At 39.9% G+C, this 21,447-nt stretch overlaps 1 protein-coding gene across 1 annotated transcript in view; it reads right to left on the bottom strand.

Moving 5' to 3' along the window:
* tyr (tyrosinase) overlaps positions 1 to 20,789 on the bottom strand; it is an 84,299-nt gene extending 63,510 nt beyond the window's left edge. The window contains exon 1 of the mRNA XM_072577774.1: positions 19,952 to 20,789. Coding sequence (XP_072433875.1) covers positions 19,952 to 20,767 — 816 coding nt within the window. The 5' untranslated portion in view covers positions 20,768 to 20,789. The remainder of the gene's footprint in view (positions 1 to 19,951) is intronic.
* Between the last annotated feature and the right edge of the window lie 658 nt (positions 20,790 to 21,447).

The following is a 21,447-nucleotide window of genomic DNA, read 5'->3' as shown; positions in this document are numbered from 1 at the left end:
CAAAAAATCTGTAGTTGTGGTTTCAGTCAAAAGCAAAAGATTGCCTGGTATAAAAGCATCAAGGATACTTCAAAAAGAGTGTCCATTCTGAAGACAAATATTGACATTTTTCAAAATTCAGGTTTCTGAAAGATAGAAAGTTGCTTTTTTGAAGCAAAAGTCATCTTCAATGATGGACAATCATATGATTAAAAATCCTCAACTGATGCTATGGGGAAATTACCCAAATTGGTCAGAAAGAGAGAGTTCCTCTGTGAAGGATAATCAGGAAATTAAATTGCTTCCAGATGACAATGGTTAAATGACAAGTTCTAGAATATCATCCTTGATGAAGGATATCCAAAGATACTCAAGTGGCGAAACAATCCACAGATCAGAATAAAGGTTAACTGTCCTCAAGCAGGAGGCTTACCATTCTAGAAAGTGCACTCTCTTGGAAAATTGTGAAACATTCAGATCACTTGCATTTGTGTAATCAAGGACTTGTGAAGAGAAGTGAAACTGGTAATTGGAATATTATTGTATAAATGAATACGCAATGACTGAAAATTGGGAATAAATGCTTGGGAAATGTGTTATACAAGGTAATGGTTCTGCAAATGTTAATGTTCACATTACTTTGCGCTCTACCCAATCCAGTGAGGTCTCAGTCTTTGAGTGGAGACAGTTCATTTCTGCACGAGTACTCAAAGGGAGCAGATGCATTCAGTTCAACTCCTGAGGGTCCTCAGTAATTATGCATGGGGGTTAATGCAAATTATTCATACTGCCAACATGTCTTGCACAACAAAGGTAGCCAACTGCAAGTTCATCTTCTGTTGGGATTCACCAGGGGTCTTTCCTTTACTACTGGTAATTAGATGCTCTATACTTGGCAGAAGGTGGTGGAATGGTCAGTGATCCACCTAAGCCAGAATGCTGCATGACAACTGTGGCATCTGAAAATACAGTACTTAAGCAAATGTATGAGCTTATTCACAAATAGTTTTAAAGTGTGCAAGTACTTCCCATTATCCTTCTTGAAAACTATGATAAAGCTTACAAGCACCTCAAAGGCCCGATATGGTGAACAGTGACATTATAGCATGAGAAAGGATTTAGCCTCAGAAGATGAGGAAATATCAGCAGTTGGGATCTAACATATGAGGAGCAAGAATGAAAATCACTGAGGGTAACTTTTCAGCCCTTTAATAGTATTGACGAAAGTTGGACAAGGAATTAAGTATAAGTGTTTGGAACTTGCAACGAAAGCAATGTGTGTGGGAAGTTTAATTTTTTGTATAGGTTCAGAGAACCAAATTGCCAAGGGTTCTATCGATGAAGAATTTATGGAATGTCTTCTTGACAGTTTCTTGGGCCAATACATTGTGAAGCTGAGTAGGGTTAAACTGATCTTAGATCTAGTACTGTCTTAATTTACTTTTATCTCAAATGACAGTAAAAAGCTCCTCTGGAAAAACAATCATAATACCATTAAGATTGAAAGCAACTTAATCCAAAGGAAAACACTAATCTTAAAGCCAAATACATGGATGTGAGAGGACATCCAAGATTAATGTGGCAAATGGGGCAACTATTTTGGCTATAAATAAAATGAAAACACATTCAATTGAAACATTAAAAAATTACCAAGACAGACCTAACTGTGGTTCACTCAAATGTAGGCATAATGACGACTAAAAGATGCTTGCTCTACTGTAGTAACAAGTCTAAGGATTGCATGTATTATATATAGCATATAGAGTCAGAGTCATACAGCAAGGAAACAGGCCCTTTAGTCCAACCAGTTCATGCCCAATTTAATTGAAAGGGAAGCAATAGAATGAGGGTAAACTAGCCAAAAATATATTTTTAAAATTGTAAGAGCTTTTCTAAATAAAAGTGAGTCACTAAATTAAACTTCCTTCTCTTTGTATCAGACACAGAAGAAATCATGGAGAATGAGGATATTGCAGAGGTATTGAACAAATACTTAGCATCTGTTGTTTCATTCCAGACATAAATTTAGTCCTTGGATGCAATCAATCAAGGAAAATAAGGCAAGTACAGAAATTCATAAAGAGCGAAATTACTGGAAAATCCCAAGAATTAAAATAACCCACAAATCTCCAGGATTTGCTGGCCTACCCCTATTGATTTTAAGGAGATAGCTGTAGAGATAATGGACACACGGTGTGTTTTACAAAAAGTAGTTAGATTCATAACTGATTCATCTAATTGGAAGTTGGCATGTGTTACACCATATATCAAAAAGGAAGGAGTGAAAGCAGAACTACAGGCCAATTAGTTAAAAATCACAACACCAGACTATAGTCCAACAGGTTTATTTGGAAGTACTAGCTTTCAGAGCACTGCTCCTTCATCAGTTAACTGTGCAGAAGGATCAGAAGACACAGAGCAAGTGTATGAGAGAAGTTCTGTGGAAGTGTCTGAGCATGGAAGAGTGTGCATGTATGTGTATGTGTGCGAGTGTAGAGTGTAGTGGGGTCACCTATAGTGTGACATGAACCCAAGGTCCTGGTTGAGGCCTTCCCATGGGTACTGTTAAATTGGCATATTATGCATAGAAGTACCAAAGGGTTCAGTGCTAGGCCTCAGTTATTTGCAAATTTATATTAATGATTAAGATGAATGGACTGAGAGTAATGTATCTAAGTTTGCTTAGATAATACAAAGCTAAGTGTAAAAACAAGTTCTGATGAGCACACAATGAGGCTAAAAAGAAAGATTTTAAAAAGTGGGTTGGCAACGATATATGGGATTATAATGTAGGGAGAAGCGAAGCTATTCACTTTGATCATAAAGAATAGAAGATCAGACTACTCCTGAACTCAAGTGTTGACGTTCAAAGAGATGCAACTGTAGGTCAGACAAGGTACACAAGGTTAGCATGCAGGTACAGTAAGCAATTAGGAAAACAAATGGAATTTTGATCTTTATTGTACGTGAGAAGGAGTATTGAAATAAAAGAATTTCATTACAATTATGCAGGGTTTTGGTGTGAGCTCATCTGGAATACTGTGCTCAGTTTCTTGCTGGCTCAGGAACAATGCCAGAATAGCATTGTTGTTCCCACTCAGAAGAGAGACACACTTGGAAGGGGACTTTGATGGTGATGCTCCCAACAACACTCATTCCATGAACGCAAAAAGAAACGATGAGGTGGGCAAATTTGGTCTACATCTTTTGGAATTCAGAAAAGTGAGCTGTGAACTTATTGAAACTTAAAATTCTGAAGAGACTTTATAGGGTAAATGTTGAAACATACAGGGGGTATTGTTGCCATTGGTCAAAGAAACCAAAATTAAAGGGGCACAGAGTCAAGATAGATGACCAGAGAATTGAGATAATGAGACATTTATTCACCCAAAGGTTGTGAACTTTTGGAATTCCACGGGTTGTGGAATCCCCATCATTTAATACAGTTAAGGCTGGGCAGACAGATCTTCGTAGGTAACTGATGATATGGAGAATGGACGGGAAAATACAGTTGAAGCCTCAATTATCATATTGAATGGGGGAAGCAGCCTAAATTGGCCATGTGGTCTACTTCAGCTTGTAGTCCTGACATTGTAAGCCTAGCATGCAGGGGGAATGCATAGTGTTACCTTTGGATCACTTTGTCTTTCAAACTTTTACAATTAAAAAGTCAATGTTATTCACAATTTGTCCAATGCTGGTCTGCAAAAAAACGTATCATTCCACAGTAACTGTTGGCAGTGGGGTTTCTTCCTGGATCAAACTGGAATCTCAATTTCTCATTCCTGTTTAACCCAGTTAACCTTTCAACCATTTTTGAAACCAAGAATTGGTTCAACTGTCTTAAATATTCAAAAGCTACTTGGTTCATATTTTGAGAAAGTGTTCCAAAGTCTCATGACCCTCTGATAGAAAAATAACATGTCATCTAATTTAATTGGGTAACTACTAGTTTTCAAATTGTAATTCCTAATTCTAGATTCTCTCACAAGAGGAAATGTCATTCTTATCACGTTCTGGTCAAGTTTGTTAGGATCTTGTACGTTTCAATCAAGTTGCCTTTTACTCTTCTATACTCTAGTGGGTACAGCCTCAGTCTATCCAACCTTTTCTTTTAGATAACTCATCCAAATCCAGCTAAGGGATTGAATATGCCTTCTCTAAACTGCTTCCAATGCATCTGTAGGGGAACCTTGATTATCCGAAAACTAATTACCCAAAAATCGTATTATCTGAACGAGATCTTAAGGTCGCAACAGATTCATCACATATATCAAAGACATGTGTTCAACAATGATCGCGTCTTTTGTTTAGAGTGATTAGAAGTGCTGCCGAGAAAGTCCTAGACTGATGGGAGCACAGGCACCGTCTCTAAATGATTGACCTCCCACCCCTCTTCCCCACCCTCCCCCCCCCCCACACACACTTTCCCTGGAGTTCTACACAGGCTTGTACCCTAAACTGCCCCCCCCCCCCCAAACGTTCCCAGAATATCTCTCTAACATTTGCCCTGTACAGGGCAAAGGTGGAACCTGTCAAAATGTTACAGTAAAAAGTTGTGCGCGCGCTCTGTTTGGAGACTCACCCCCTAAAAGACAGTAACAGCAGTCTTGTTGTTGGTGTCCAGTCTGGCTGCCCCAGAGAGGGGGTGGGGCAAATGGGGGGTGGGGGTGGGAGCGGAAGAGGGTTGCAGAGGGGGTGGGGTTGGATAGGGTAGCAGATGGGGGTTTGGATGGGTGGCAGTGTCGGGGGTAGGCAGGGGGCAGTGTAAGACAGGGTTTGGGGGTGGGCGGGGGGTGGATACGGCTAGGGAGCAGTGTTGGATAACGTTGGGGTCAGGACAGGGACGGGCTCATGCACGCTGTACTGCTTTATCTCCTGAAGGGGGAGCAGACTTAATTAGAAAACTCCAAGCCCTAGAGGAAAGGCACTGAATCGATTAACCGAATCATCAGTTATCGGAACGAAATAGTGCCCACCCACCTCGTTCGGATAATCGAGGTTCCCCTGTACATCTATCCTTAAAAATAGAGAATGTATTACACAGAGTACCCAAGACCTAAAAACTTACCCCATGTATAAGCGGAGCGCACACTGAGCAGGAGCAGGCACGGGACTTCTGGGTAAGTGAGGCTTTATAATTGTGTGGTTACTTTACCCAAAACACTACTCGGGTAGTGTCACCCACCTGTCATCCTCCTCTCGCCAAAAAAATGAAGGTTCTGTGGGCCAATTGGTAAGGCGACTGGTTTTTTAAAAAGTTTTTCAGTAGTCTTATTGAGAATTTAGAATAGTGGGGAATGGAGTTTAGGGCAGTTGAATGTTCCTCCTGCAGAATGTGGAGGAAGTGTCCCTGCTGACTGCATCTGTGGGAAGTACACCCAACTCCAGCTTCGCAAAAACTGTGTTAGGGAACTGCAGCTGGAGCTGGATAAACTTCGGATCATTTGGGAGGCAGAAGGGGGTTATTGAGAGGAGTTACAGGGAGGTAGTCACGCCTCAGGTAAAAGAAGAAGATAGATGAGTTACTGTCAGGGGATGGAAAAGGAATCAGCAGATAGTGCAGAGATCTCCTGAGGTTGTTCCCCTCAACAACAAGCACACTGTCTTGGATACTGTTGAGGGGGACAACTTACTAGGGTAAACCATGGGATACAGGTATCTGGCACAGAGTCTGTCCCGGTTACTCAGAAGCAAAGAGGGAAGAGGAACAGAACATAAGTCATTGGGGACTTCATATTTAGGGGGACAGATAGGAGGTTCTGTGGGATTGAGAGAGACTAGTGGTTGGTGTGTTGCCTCCCAGGTGCCAGGGTTCGTGATGTCTTTGATCGTGTTTTCGGGATCCTTGAGGGGTAGGGGGAGCATCCCCAAGTCATGGTCCACATAGGCACCAATAACATAGGAAGGAAGAGAGATGGGGATAGAAGGCAGAAATTCAGGGAGCTAGAGTGTAAACTTAGAGCTAGAACAAACAGTTGTTATCTCTGGTTTGTTGCCAGTGTCACGTGCTAGAGACGTGAGAAATACTGAGTGAGAGGAGTCGAACATGTGGCTACAGGGATGATGCAGGGAGGGTGGGTTTTGGATTTCTGGAAGATTGGGGCTTTTTCTGGGATAGGTAGGACCATTACAAACAGGATGGTCTTCACCTGAACCAGAGGGCTATCAATATCCTGGCAGGGTGGAATTTGTTAATGCTCTTAGGGTGGGTTTAAATGGATTCAAAAAGGAAATGGGAACCAAAATTGTAGTTCAAGCATACAGGAGGTTAAGAGCAGTGAAGTCAGAACTAAGATTTCAAGATCGCAAGCAGGCACCGGCAAGCAAGAAGTTGGTTGAAATGTGTCTACTTCAATGCCAGGAGCATCCGAGTGAACTTGCAGCTTGGGTTGGTACCTGGGGTTTCAATATTGTGGATCATTTCAGACACGAGTAAAGCAGGAACAGGAATGGTTATTACAGGTTCTGGGAGTTAGATGTTTCGGTAAGAACAGAGAAAATGGTAAAAGAAAAAGGGGGTGCTGTGGCACTGTTAGTCAAGGACAGTATTAATGTTGCAGAGAGGACGTCGGAGAGCTCGTTTACCGAGGTAGTGTGGGCTGAGATTACAAAGAAGAAAGGAAAGGTTATCCTGTTGGGAGTTTCCTACAGGCCTCCAAATAGCTTCAACATGTAGAGGATAGGATAGCAAAGATTATCTTTGATAGGAGCAAGAGTGACAGGGTAGTTTGTTATGGGGTCTTTAACTTTTCAAATACTGACTGGGAATACTATAGTTCAAGTACTTTAGATGGGTCAGTTTTTGTCCAATGTGTGTAGGTGTGTTTCCTAACACTATGTAGTTAGGCCAACAACCGGCGAGGCCACATTGGATTTGGTACTGGGTAATGAACCCGGCCAGTTATTATATTTGGAGATAGGTCAGCACTTTGGTGATAGTGACCACAACTCGGTTATGTTTAATTTATTAATGGAAAGGGATTTGTATATACTGCAGGACAAGAGCTATAGCTGGGGAAAAGGCAATTCCAATACAATTAGGCAAGGTTTAGGATGCATAGGATGGGGAAGGAAACTACAGGGAATGGGCACAATTGAAATGTGGAGCTATTCATGGAACACTACTGCTATGTATCTGTCAGACAGGGAAAAAGTTGTCAAGCGTGGGAGTCATGGTTTATGAAGGAATTTGAATCTCTTGTCAAGGGGAAGGCGGCTTATGTTAGGACAAGATGTGATGGCTCAGTTAGGATGCTTGAGAGTTACAAGTTAGCCAGGTAAGTCCTAAAGAGAGTGCTAAGGAGAGCCGGGGAGACATGAGAAGTCATTGGTGGATAAGATCAAGGAAAACTCTAAAGGTTTTCTCTAGGTATATCAGGAATAAAAAGAATGACTAGAGTAAGATTAGGGCCAATCAAGCATAGTAGTGGGAAGTTGTGCATGGAGTCAGGGGATTGGGGGTGGGGGGGGGGGGGGGGGGGGGGGGGAGTGCTAAATGAATACTTTTCATCAATATTTACACTGGAAAAAGAATGTGGTTGAGGAGAATAAGGAGATACAGGCTACTAGACTAGATAGGATTGAGGTGCATAAGGTGGTGTTAACAATTCTGAAAAGTATAAAAATAGATAGGTCTCCTTGGCTGAATCGTATTTATCCTAGGATCTCTGGGATGCTTGGGAGATTGCTAAGCCTTTGGCTTTGATCTTTATGTCATCATTGTCTACAGGAATAGTGCCAGAAGATTTGTGGATAGCAAATGGTGTTCCCTTGTTCAAGGAGGGGAATAGAGACAACCCTGACAATTATAGACATGTGAGCCTTACTTCAGTTTTGGGTAAAGTGTTGGAATGGTTTACAAGAAATAGGATTTACAACCATTGAGAAAGGAATAAGTTGATTAGGGATAGTCAACACAGTTTTGGGAAGGGTAGGTCATGCCTCACAAACCTTATTGAGTTCTTTGAGAAGGTGACCAAACAGGTAGATGAGGGTAAAGCTGTTGATGTAGTGTAGATGGATTTCAGTAAGACATTTGATAAGGTTCCCCATGGTAAGTTATTGCACAAAACAGAGGCATGGGATGGAGGGTGATTTAGCGGTTTGGATCAAAAATCAGCTAGCTGAAGACGACAGAGTGTGATGGTTGATGGGAAATGTTCATCCTGGCATTCAGTTACTAGTGGGGTACTGCAAGGATCTGTTGGGTCCACTGTTGTTTGTCATTTTTATAAATGACTTGGATGAGGGCATAGAAGGATGGGTTAGTAAATTTGACACGGAGGTCAGTAGAGTTGTGGATAACAATGAAGGATGTTGTAGGTTACACAGAAACACAGGTCAGCTGCAGAGCTGGGCTGAGTGGTGGCAAATGAAGTTTAATGCAGAAAAGTGTGAGGTGATTCACTTTAAATGTAGTAACAGGAATGCAGAGTAATGGACTAATGGTAGGATTCTTGGTAGTGTAGATGAGCAGAAAGATCTCGGTGTCCAGGTACATAGATCCTTGAAAGTTGCCACCCGGATTGATAGGGTTGTTAAGGAAGTACACAGTGCATTAGCTTTTATTGATAGAGGAATTGAGTTTGAGTTTCAGAACCATGAGATCATGCTGCAGCTGTACAAAACTCCGGTGCGCCCACATTTGGAGTATTGCATACAGTTCTGGTCACTCCATTACAGGAAGGATGTGGAAGCTTTGGAAAGGATTCAGAGGAGTTTGATTAGGATGTTGCCTGATATGGAGAGAAGATCTTATGAGGAAAGGCTGACAGAGTTGAGGCTGTTTTTGTTAGAGAAGAAGAAGTTTGAGAGGACTTGAGGCATAAAAGATAATCAGAGGGTTAGATAGGTTGGACAGGGAGAACCTTTTTCCTTGGATGGTGATGGCTAGCATGAGGGGACATAGCTTTCAATTGAGGGTGATAGATATAGGACAGATGTCATAGGTAGTTTTTTTTATTCAAAGTAGTAGGGGTATGGAATGCACCATCTGCAACAATAGAAGACTCACCAACTTTAAAAGGCATTTAAATGGTCATTGAGTAGTCATATAGATGAGAATGGAATAGTATAGGATAGATAGGCTTCAGATTGGTTCCACAGGTTGATGCAATATTGAGGGCCAAAGGGCCTGTACGGAGCTGTAATGTTGTTTGTTCTATCTGATCTCATGAATGTCCTAACTAAACATTGTGTTCAAGTTTCCTGGCAGTAAATAACACCATTCTACTAGTTTTCGACATTGTTTTACTTGCAGAGTAGTCACTTGCGATTCATGCACAAGGACAAAAAGTAAGTTATGGCTGTCTGCAGTTTCATTTTTCTATAAATAAATGGTGTAGATTAAAACATTAAATGTAGGAGTAGAAGTAGGAAAATAAATATTAAACTTAGTAAATTCTAAAATCAAGAGTTCTCCAAAAATGCTCCACTTGGTGGTGATCAAGTCTTCCAGTTGGAATTCAACTCAAACTTTGAGATGATTAGATTAGATTACAGTGTAACAGGCCCTTCGGCCCAACAAGTCCACACCGCCCCGCCGAAGCGCAACCCACTCATACCCCTACATCTACCCCTTACCTAACACTACGGGTAATTTTAGCATGGCCAATTCACCTAACCTGCACATCTTTTGGACTGTGGGAGGAAACCCACGCAGACACGGGGAGAACGTGCAAACTCCACACAGTTAGTCGCCTGAGGCGGGAATTGAACCCGGGTCTCTGGCGCTGTGAGGCAGCAGTGCTAACCACTGTGCCACCCATGGTGAGTTTCAGAAAATAATTGATGACAAAGGTTGCCGGTCCTTGGGAAGTTCTCTCTGATTGTCCACATTCAAAACAAAATGTTTTGTTGGAAATGGAGGTCCCCTTTAAAACAGAGTTATTTTAGAATTCTTTTTTTTAAAAAAGGCTTGCATAGCATATTTTATGTTACAGTAATAACTAATCTTCTACAAACAAAAACACATCTCTTGCATATAAAAACCAAAGCAAAAATAAGATTCAGCAAGGTCATGATGTTCCAATGAACAGATATCAAAGATTTATCAGGTCCATATTATATTATCAATGCATTGTTTGGGAAAATGTGATGTTTTGTTCTTAGAAGGAATGACAAGTAACCTTCAACCCTGATTTCATCAGTAACTGACCGGCAATCATTGACCAAAGGGATTCAGACAATTGATTAATATAGCATGAGCTATAGCTCCTCAGAATATGGTAGAGTCAACAAGTGCTCAGGGACAGAGGGCAGTCTTTATCATACTATCCTTGTCGGTGGTTGTCCTCATTAGGAAGCAGTTTTTATGCAGATGGAAGTTGATGATGATAATTTATTGTCACAAATCTAGGGAGATCGTGCAAAGTTAGACCAGAAGAGGAGAAAGAAAACCCAATGAAGAGTTCTCTTCCACACTTGCGAGAGTATAGCATACTGTCTTCACAATTTTAACAATTGTCACAGTCCTTGCTAATGGTCTGTTGTCTTCAGGTCTCTGAACCATCCCCCACTTGCATGGCTCTGTATCTGCTTTGTCTAAATTGCTACTTTTTATATTCAAGAAAAATATCTGAAAATTGCTCAAAAGTTGTTGACTACCTAGATCAACAGTTCTGGGAGATGACATTTTACACCTTTCCCTTAAAGTGTTGTAGACTCGATGACTCAGGTCAACCAGATCTCAAAGTCTGGCTGTATGGATCTTGTTTTGTTCAGTTATTCAAGGCGCTGATTACTCTCTGGGACGTATTCACATGAGAACAGAAGTTTATCACAAAAGAAAAGCAATTTTAAAAATGTATAAACACACATTATATATATCAACTCATACAACAAACAAATTTTCAAACTATTTCCTGACGTTAATCTATTACTAAGATTCAAGTACAGAAAAATTGCAACTCCTATCTGAACTGTATAGGGTTCTACTCAGTTCAATTCTGATGGTATACAGCAAGTAAACTATGAGAAAAATTTGGTCAAACCTTTTCAAATCTGCCAAAGTTGAACTTTTTCACAAATTTGAGAGCCATCTCTCATGTCTAATAAACACATTTCTAACTAAACTCTCCTGGTTTGAAATATTTACAGACTAAATCCTTCTGCTGAGGTAAAAGGGTCCTTGAACTATTTTGAATCTTTCTATTCACAGAGAAACTATTTTTGTGTTTAAAAAAAAGCAAACTCAACACTGGTCATCTGAACTGAATTAAATTTTGTTTAATCCTGGACTCAATATAAGGCTAATAGCCTTACATGTTTACTCAAATTGTCATATACCCAAGAATATAAATGTATTTCCATTAACACTATAAGGATCCAGAACAATTTGCTATCTCTCAGAATGTTCGATTTGATCAGAAGTACCACAACACTGACTTGGTTTTTTTAAAAATAAACTTTCACAGACATAACCAATATTCATCAGCCTCTAATTTTGAAATCCAGATTTCAAAAATGATAACCAAAATTTATAAATTATACACCTTCCATCTCACAGTTAAACCTGGGGATGATCAGATTGCCCAAATGGAAAACTGGAAATGCTTTAAGATTTGAAGAGATTGCAGGGAGTGAGAGATGAGGCCAGGGAGAAAACTGAAAACAATGATAAGCATCCAAAAATTGAGGCATTGCTGAATCAGGAGCAACATTAGGCAGTGAGCACAGAACGAGGGATCAAAGCAACTTTTCAGTTAGAATAGATGTGGTATGATTTTGGGTAATCTAAATTATTGCCAGGGTGGCTGATGAAAGGCTGAGAAGGAATACTTGACAATAGTGAAGTCTAGAAGTAGCAAATAAATGGATGATGTGAGATTTGGATTCTACAAAGTAGAAGAAAATGGCTATAGGTTTTAGTTTTGTGAAAGTGATTGCTGTTTAAATTTAAAAGGTCAGAAACTAATTTCAAATTGTGAGTTCAGATTAGCAGTTCCAATATTTTGCATGTAAATGACTAGATAAGCCACCTGATGAGATAGTTGTTAACAAACATTTCAACTCAAGCTACAGGAAGAGATGCCAATGGCCAGAAGTAGCTTCACTCTAGAAGAATAATCAATATTATCAGAAGGATGATTTAATTTTAACAGATTCTAGATCATATTTCAAGCTATTAAGACTTAACTTGTTTTAGCAGTCAAAGTACAGAGAGTTGGAAAAAGCTCTGCACTAATCTTAAGGTTCTGAGAAAAGGTCAGTGAGTTGGTGTCTCCTGTTTGGGAAAGAGGAAAATCATGTCTGGTCAACATACAGACAGAAAACTTTTACATTATCTTTAGTTAAGAAAGAAAATTTAAAACTGAAGATGGGAGAGATATGTAAAGGACGTAGCCTGGAAAAGACAGTTTGATTTTTTTCTTTTGACTATTTATGATAGACAGGACAATTTTGAAAGATCCTAACACACCTTTATTTACTTTAGCAAAATAACAAGTTTATTATACAAAAAAAAAAGTAAATCAACATCTTGTGAGTATATTCAGTAACTGAATGCAAATGCAGAGGTCACAACGCCAGGTTATAGTCCAACGGGTTTTTTGAAATCACAAGTTCTCAGAGTGCTGCTTCTTCATCAGGTGAAGTCAACTTTTTAATTGCTGAATGAATGTTCACTATTTCTAGTACATCAAGTTCAGGTTTCCCTCCTTTTAGTTCTAAAAAATTAAAGCACTTCATTTGATGAAGAAGCAGTACTCAAAGCTTCGATTTGAAATAAAACCTTTTGGACTGTAACCTGGTGTCATGTGACTTCTAACTTTGTCCACCCCAGTCTAACACTGGCTCCTCCTTATGAACACAAGTGGTAAACAAATTGCAAGGTGAAAAACAAAATATGGTCTATCAAGCCAGAACTGACTTTGGATTTGACACATCACTATTACCATTGGTTCAGATCATAAAATGAAACTATTGGTGGAAACAGTAATCCACAGAATTTAAGAAATATTTGAGAATCTTTCAACAAAGAATTGGTCTAGGTATCAAACAGAAAGGAAAAAATAATCAGTGTTGTGAAGTATAATACACAGATTGAAAATAAAAATGGCTTTGATAGTTGGAGAGTTTTTTTTTTAGGATTATTTGATTCTTTGATGAAAACTAGAGTTAGCCAATACATTGAAGATTTTTTTAAAAAAGTATGGCTTTTTTTTATAAAGGGTGAAATGCTAAAACTCAATATTTTGAATTAAAAGGAGGGAAACCTGAATTTGTTGTTAACACTAGAATTAATGCACATTAAATTTAGAAATTAATAAAAAGTTGACTTGGGGGTGAAAGAAAAATTAGAAGACATGCTTTGGAGGAAAAAGGGAAGTGAGAAGTTAGCAAGAAACTCAGAGAAATAGAAAATAAGAAAGACAAAGAACCGGAAATAAGAAAATTTGAAAACCAGACAAGTGAACAGCTTGAAGTGCGGCCTTGCTGTAAGTCTGCAGTAATGAGTAGAGTGGGTTCTTTGCTGATTATGTTTTATTGAGATATGTCTCGATTAAACTTAAAAAATAAGCCACAAATATTAAGTTAGCTTGGAGCAGTGTTTTATAGAGGAATAAGGCATGCTATTTTCTGGGTCTGCAGACTGGAAGAAGCAAAAATAGCTCTTAGTGGAGTCAGATGTTCTTGTCGGATGAGGGAGTTTAGGGAGAATTTACGTTACTGAGGATTACATCTGCAATAAATGCCGTTGGTTGCGAATCCTATCAGATCGAATGGATCATTGGAGCAACACTTGGAGGCAACGAGGAATTTAAAAAAGCAAGGGGATGTGATGGGTGGCAGTTATAGGAAGGGAGAAAGTTGCAGATACAGTCACATGGATGGGTTAACTCTAGGGAAGGTAAGAAAGATAGGTAGGTTGTGCAGGAGTCTTTCTGTGGCTATTCCCATTTCAAATAAGTATGCTGTTTTGGAAAATGTCAGGGGTGATGGATTCTCAGGGGAATGCAGCATGGACAGCCAAGTTTCTGACATTGAGACTGGTTCTAATGCAATGAGAGGTACATCAGATTTCAAGAGATCGATTAGGTAAGGGGATTCTCTAGTCCAAGGCACAGACAGACGTTTCTGCGGCCAGCAGCGCAAAATCAGAATAGTGTGTTGCCTCCCTGGTGCCAGGATCAAGGATGTCTCAGAGAGGGTACAGAATGTTTTCAAGCAGGAGAGGGGCCAGCAGGAGGTTATTGTACACATTGGAACCAATGACATAAGAAGGGAAAAGGTTGAGATTCTGAAGGAAGAATACAGAGAGAGTTAGGCAGGAAATTTAAAAAGGAGGTGTTCAAGAGTAGCAAAATCTGGATTACTCCCAGTGCTGCGAGCTAGTGAGGGTAGGAATAGGAGGATAGAGCAGATGAATGCATGGCTGAGGAGCTGATGTATGGGAGAAGGATTCACATTTTTTGAATCATTGGAATCTCTTTTGGGGTAGGAGTGACCTGTACAAGAAGGATTGCACCTGAACTGAAAGGGGACTAATATACTGGCAGGGAGATTTGCTCAAGCTGCTTAGGAAGATTTAAACTAGTAAGGTTTTGTTGTTGGGGGTGAGGGTGAGAAACCCAGGGAGAGAGTTAGGTAAGAGATTAATCGAAGGCTGGTACAGGTGAAAAAAGCAGCAAGTCAAAACAGTCAGAGCAGGCACGGGCAAAGCAAAGAGCAAGGTGATAAATTAAACTGCATTTATTTCAATGCAAGAGGCCCAACAGGGAAGGCAGATGAACTCAGGGCATGCTTACGAACATGGGACTGGGATATCATAGCAACTACAGAAACATGGCTCAGGGATGGACAAAACTGGCAGCTTAATGTTCCAGGGTACAAATGCTAAACAGGAAGAACAGAAAGGGATGCAGGAAAGGTGGGAGAGTGGCATTTTTGCTAAGGGATAGCATTACAGCTGTACTGACAGAGGATATATTCCCAGAAATATAGCCAGGCAAGTTATTTGGGTGGAACGGAGAAATAAGAAAGGGATGAGCACCTTATTGGGATTGTATTATAGACCCCCTAATAGTCAATGGGAAATTGAGAAACAAATTTGTAAGGAGATCTCCATTATCTGTAAGAATAATAGGGTGGTTATGGCAGGGGATTTTAACTTTCCAAACAAAGACCAGGACTGCCATAATGTTAAGGGTTTAGACGGAGGGGAGTTTGTTAAGTGTGCACAAGAATATTTTCTGATTCAGTATGTGGATGTACCTACTACAGAAGGTGCAAAACCTGACCTACTCTTGGGAAATAAGGCAGGGCAGGTGACTGGGAGAGCACTTTGGGGCCAGTGACCATAATTCTATTAGTTTTAAAATAGTGATGGAAAAGGATAGACCAAATCTAACAGTTGCAATTCTAAATTGGAGAAAGGCTAAGTTTTGATGGTATTAGGCAAGAACTTTCAAAAGCTGATTGGGGACAGATTTTTTGCAGGTAAAGGGGCAGCTGGAAATTGGGAAGCCTTCAAAAGTGAGATAACAAGGGTCCAGAGAAAGTATATTCCTGTCAGGGTGAAAGGAAAGACTGGTAGGTGAAGAGAATGATGGACGACTAAAGACATTGAGGGTTTGGTTAAGAAAAAGAAGGAAGCATATGTCAGGTATAGACAGGATAGATCGAGTGAATCCTTAGAAGAGTATAAAGACAGCAGGAGTACACTTAAGAGGGAAATCAGGAGGGCAAAAATGGGACATTTGGCAAATAGAGCTTTGGCAAATAGAGTTAAGGAGATTCCAAAGGGATTTTACAAATACATTAAGGACTAAAGTGTAACTGGGGAGATAATAGGGTCCCTTAAAGATCAGCAAGGCAGCCTTTGTTTGGAGCCAAAGATAATGGGGGAAGATACTAATGCAAAATACTTGTTTAGTATTTACTGTGGAAAACGACCTGGCAGATTTGGAATGTAGGGAAATAGATGGTGATGTCTTGGAGAATGCCCATATTACAGAGGAAGAAGTGCTAAATGTCTTGAAACGCATAAAAGTGGATAAATCCCCAGAACCTGATCAGGTGTACCTAGAACTCTGTGGGAGGCTAGGGAAGTGATTGCTTGGCCACTTGCTGAGATATTTGTATCATCGATAGTCACAAGTGAGGTGCTGGAAGACTGGAGGTTGGCTAACCTGGTGCCACTGTTTAAAGAAAGGTGGTAAGGACAAGCCAGGGAACCATAGACAGAGCCTGACGTTGGTGGTGGGGAAGTTGTTGGAGGGAATCCTGAGGGTCAGGATATACACATATTTGGAAAGGCAAGGACTGATAAGGGATAGTCAACTTGGCTTTGTGCATGGGAAATCATGTCTCACAAACTTGATTGAGTTTTTTGAAGAAGGAACAAAGAAGATTGATGAGGGCAGAGCAGTAGACGTGATCTATGTGGACTTCAATAAAGGTGTTCGACAAAGTTCCCCATGGGAGACTGGTTAACAAGGTTAAATCTCATGGAATACAGGGAGAACTAGCCATTTTGAAATGTAGACTTTGAACTTTCACATAGAAAAGATGCAGATGCTTGTGTGAAGAACCATGAATCTACCTATAGTAATATATTGTGTAATGTAGTAAAATCCTAGCCATGTGTGGTATTCTATAGCTAAGTAATATAATAAAGAGTGATCACTTGTCAAACATTTAAATTGAGTTTTAAACATACAGCTATTACAGAATTTAACTATATTCCTGAAAAGTTCAGTCTAAAGTGGATTGATGAGAGCCCTCTTAATATCTCCGTTGACTGGATAAGATGTTGAATAAGATGTACTGTGAAGACCCACGGATAATTGATGAGGGTTAGGTAATCACCCCAAGTTGGCCAAATCATGCAGGTATCTGATTAATTTGATTTGGTGCATATGTATCAATTAATAATACAATTGATTTGTAATCACCAAAGTGGACTAGAATCAAATGTTTTTGTTTGTTCAGTGGTGAAGTCGCTCGTCTACTCAGAGGCTTTCTCCCCATTGGTGTAAAGCAATGAATGCTTTGACGTTGGAAGTGGACCTGAGTGTCAAGTGATTCATCACCTCATTGTGCCTCAAGGATGAGGGATGGCATAGCATAAAGGGATCAAAATGATAGGAATCAAATAAAAAGGTTTTGTTCTTCCTAATAATTCGGAGGGTGTTTATGCTCCTCCAGTTCTATAAGAAGCATGAAAAATCATAAGTAGTATTAGGGTTGAGAGAAGGGATAGTGAGGCAGAGTTGATGTCATCTTCTTATGTCAACTGATCGTAGTCTGATCCAGTATGGTGACTGATGCACTGTTGTGGAGGTCTGGCACAAAGTACTACCCATCAATCTCTCATTATTCATTTGATACTCCTTGTAATTGCTTTGTACTATACAGAGGAAACCCAATTATCCGAAGGAGATTGAGGTCCCGATAGAAACATTACATCAAAGATGCGTTTCCAGCACTGATCGCATCTTTTGTTTATAGTGATTAAACAGGCACCTTCACTAAATGACTAACCTCCTACCCTCTTTCTCTCCCCACACTTTCCCTGGAGTTCTACAGAGGGGTGTACACTAACACCCCCCACCCCCCTCCCCCTTCCCAGGAATGATCTCTCCAATATTGTCCTGTACTGGGCAAACATGGAACCTGTTAAAAAAAATTACAGTCAAAAGTTGTGTGTGCGCGCATGCTATTCGGAGACTTACCCCATAAAGGCAGCAGCAGCAGTAGCAGTCTTGTTGTTGGTGTGCAGTCCAGCTGTCCCAGAGGGGGGCCAGAGGTGAACGGGCGGCGGTGAGGGTGCTGTGTTGGGGGCGGGGGATCGTACGCTTTGTGCTGGGGGGTGGGGTTGGAACAGGTCAGGAGGCGGGGGGACTGGGGGGCAGGGTCTCACACACTGTGCGCTGTTGTGGTCTCCTGAATAGGGAGCAGACTTTAAAATCTCCGAGTCCCAGAGGAAAGGCATTTAAATCGATTAACCGAATAATCTGTTGTCCGATCGAAATGGTGCCTGCCCATCACATTCAGATAATCAAGTTTCCACTGTAATTGGTTTCCATATTTTTCCAGTTAGTGGAATCAAATTATTCACAGAGCAAACCAATTGTTCTACAGTTTACCAAATTGTAAAGTTGCAAGCCTATTTATTTCAAAATGCATCAAAATGAATCATTAAAATATGAAGCAGAATGATCATTAATAATTAGACTATACTCAAACAGGTGAGTGGAGTTAGAGTACCATGCTGGCTAAATGAAAGACTTGTATTTGCATGCTGGCAAAACCAAGGAACTCATTATTGACTTTTAGCGGGATGTTACTCATGCCTCCCTAAACATTAACAGCACAGGTGGAACGAGTGGAGAGTGTCAAGCTCCTGAGACTGGTCATCCACAAGCTTTCTAGGACTCTTCATGTGGATGCACTGGTTATAAAGGCCCAACAATGTCTCTTCTTCCTCAGGCAAGTGAGGAAATTTGGCATGACGGTGAATACCCTTGCCAACTTTTACTGGTGCAACATAGAGAGCATTCTATCTAGATGTATCACTACCTGGTATGGCAACTGTGCCATTCAAGATTGGAGACAGAGTGGTGAACTTGGCCCAGACAATCACAAAGGCCAACCTCCGATCTATGGAATCCATCTACCAGGCCTGCTGTCAAGGAAAGGCCGCCAGCATTCTCAAAGATCCATCCCACCCTGGCAATGTTTTTCTACAACCTCTACCATCGGGGAGAAGGTACAGAAGCCTGAACACATGCACTAGCCAGTTTCTAAACAACAGTAGGCTAGAAACTGTTAGGATACTGAATAGACTCAAACTCTTAATATTCTCTTGTACTTGTGTTTTTGTTTTTTGCTGCTCTTTACCTATTATTTACTTATCTATGCTACTTAACTCTGATCTGCCTGTATTGTTCGCAAGACAAAGCTTTTCACCGTACCTCAGTATACATGACAATAAATTCAATTCAATTCTATATTGTACCTTTCATGACTTCAGAGCATACAGCAGCATTTTACATCCAATTAAATAATTTTGAAGTGCACTCATTTATAAATGTGGGTGAATATCAGCATTCAAATAATTTAACAAACTTGGAAAGTTAAAAAAAAACACAGGTATACAATCCTTTATCCAAAATCCTTGGGGGTCAGTTGATTTTGGATTTCAGAACAAAATGACATTTTCACAGTGAAATAAAAAAAAACTTAGCAAGTAGCAGACCCACGTGTGACTAGTACAAGTGCTGAGACACAATTGATGCAGTGCTAAGCCACGCTGCCATGTCACATCTGAGTGACATGGGTCAAGTGGGTGTGGAGTTAGGTCACTTGTTCACACTTCAAACAACCTTGTTATGCAGAAAAACACTTCATGAAAGAAACTTTGGATTTCAGAGCTTTTGAAATTTCAAATAAAGGAGTGCGTACCTGTTCTACATCTGAAAAGCCTGAAAAAGATATGGGAGAAAGGTTTAAGAGTTCCACACTTTTGGAAGTGAGCTAATTTGTTTTCAGTAGTAATATAAATTAGATAAAGTTAAGATTTTATGGAATGCAGTACAACTTTAAAATAATACCATACCTAAATAATTAGATATTCAAGTGTCTTCAATATATATCAGAGCAAGATTTATCCTTACATAAGTATTATTCCTCCTATGAATCTGAATCTTATGGCTTTGAGCTCCACTCAAAGTAGCCCTTGTAAGATAAGATCAAAGTTCTGGTTCCCAAACACTGGTTGCTATCTGCCAGGCCATGTGGCTTATGTAGCGGCTGGTCTGTTTCCCTGGTAAAGAACTGAGTTGGACTAATAATTTGTTCACATTAAAAATACCTGCTAATAGAAATAAATAATCTAACATTAGACATGGAAGATAAATAGGATACACTCACTAATTTTGTCACAATATTTCAAATTTCTGACACAAGTCTTCAAAAGCACTTGATTTACTGGGGAAATACAAAAATTAGATTTCTCGTACAATACCTGCCATGCTGCAAAGACAGATGCAGGACTCAGAAGATTGGGATTTGTGGAATGACGGCCTCCCATATATTCATCAGTACAAATATCACAGCGTTCTGAATCTCTCCAGTCCCAATATGGAATGGTAAAGTTGTCATCGTGTACCATCTTTCGGAGTTCACTTTCCCACAGCAACATAAAAGCTCTGTGCCAGGTCAGGAAACCAGGACCTTCATGAGCAAAGTCAATATCTGTCCAAACATTTGACTTGCCTAAGAAAGCATCTTTAGATGTATAATAGTGCATCCAAACAAACAGATCATAAACAGTTATATCTTTGAACATAGGATTTGAACCATTGTTCATCTGGGCATACGTTCCAGTGGCGATTTGATAGTCTTGGCTGATGGTGTATTTGGCTAAATTGATGTAAGCAAGGAACTTGTTCTTCTCAGTTGTTGTGAGGCTAAAGATATCTTTCCTGATCAACAATCGTTGTTCCGTGCAATTAGGACCAGTAAAGCCAAACTTGCAGTCTGCACAACTGAAACCCATAAAGTTTTTGTTGCACTGACAAGTCCTATTGTAAAAGACAGATGGCCAGTTTTCACGATCATCCACCCCAGAGAATGGGAACTGAGGTCCATTTACAGCCTCAGTTATTAAAATGTCTTGACATGATCCTCTTCCAGAGAGCTTGCCACAGGAAGATCCATCCCCGTTCCAAACTGGACAACACTCTTTCTTGATAAGTGCATCTGCAGATGTACATGGTCGAGGAAACTGTTGAAGTGAGAGTTTGAAAAAACTCAGAAGGCAAATTAAAAGGAGAGACATCTTTTCGGGTGAGCTCCTTTTACCTTGGCTCACTGCAGAGTGAGGAGTCAAACACATCACTTTGATTTTCTCCTCAAATTCAGTCACATGCTTCAGATTAATGAAAAGAGCTTTTCATTCCTGACTAGCACAAATCATTACCAAATCCCCAGCCCTTAGCCAGCTGAAGTAAAAAAAATCCACTCATGAACATAAAACCATAGATTGATTAAATTTATTTTTATCCAAGATATAATTAAAAGGATTCTCATATCAAACCATGTAAGTGCTTATTTACACTTTACCAAAATAACTCAATTACATTAATAGTTAGCATGTCTAATGGGTAATATTTACTTACTGAAATGAGATTAAGGGTGCATGTCCTGACACATTTAGAATTAAGTTTGGAAAAAAAAAATCAATATCTACTCAATGTTAAATTGGAGAGTTTAACTGTTTTTAGTACAGATTTTAAAGATCAGACATATAATCTACACCATATGCTACGATACAAACTGATAGTTACGTTTAGTTATACGTTTTATTGGTTATTTGCAGAATTTAAAAAAAAGTTGTTAGATTATTACTGGTACTGTAATGGTGAATGTCGTTTTCATTAATTCAAAGCGTTAAGGAATTACCACAATTATTGAGGTAAGAAGTCAGCCGACTGTCTCGACATGTAGAGCAGAAACTCT

Source organism: Chiloscyllium punctatum, chromosome 9 (genome assembly GCF_047496795.1).
Source record: "Chiloscyllium punctatum isolate Juve2018m chromosome 9, sChiPun1.3, whole genome shotgun sequence".
NCBI classification, from domain to species: domain Eukaryota; kingdom Metazoa; phylum Chordata; class Chondrichthyes; order Orectolobiformes; family Hemiscylliidae; genus Chiloscyllium; species Chiloscyllium punctatum.
Note: the sequence above shows the minus strand (reverse complement) of the source record. Positions and strands in the feature narration are given on the sequence as shown.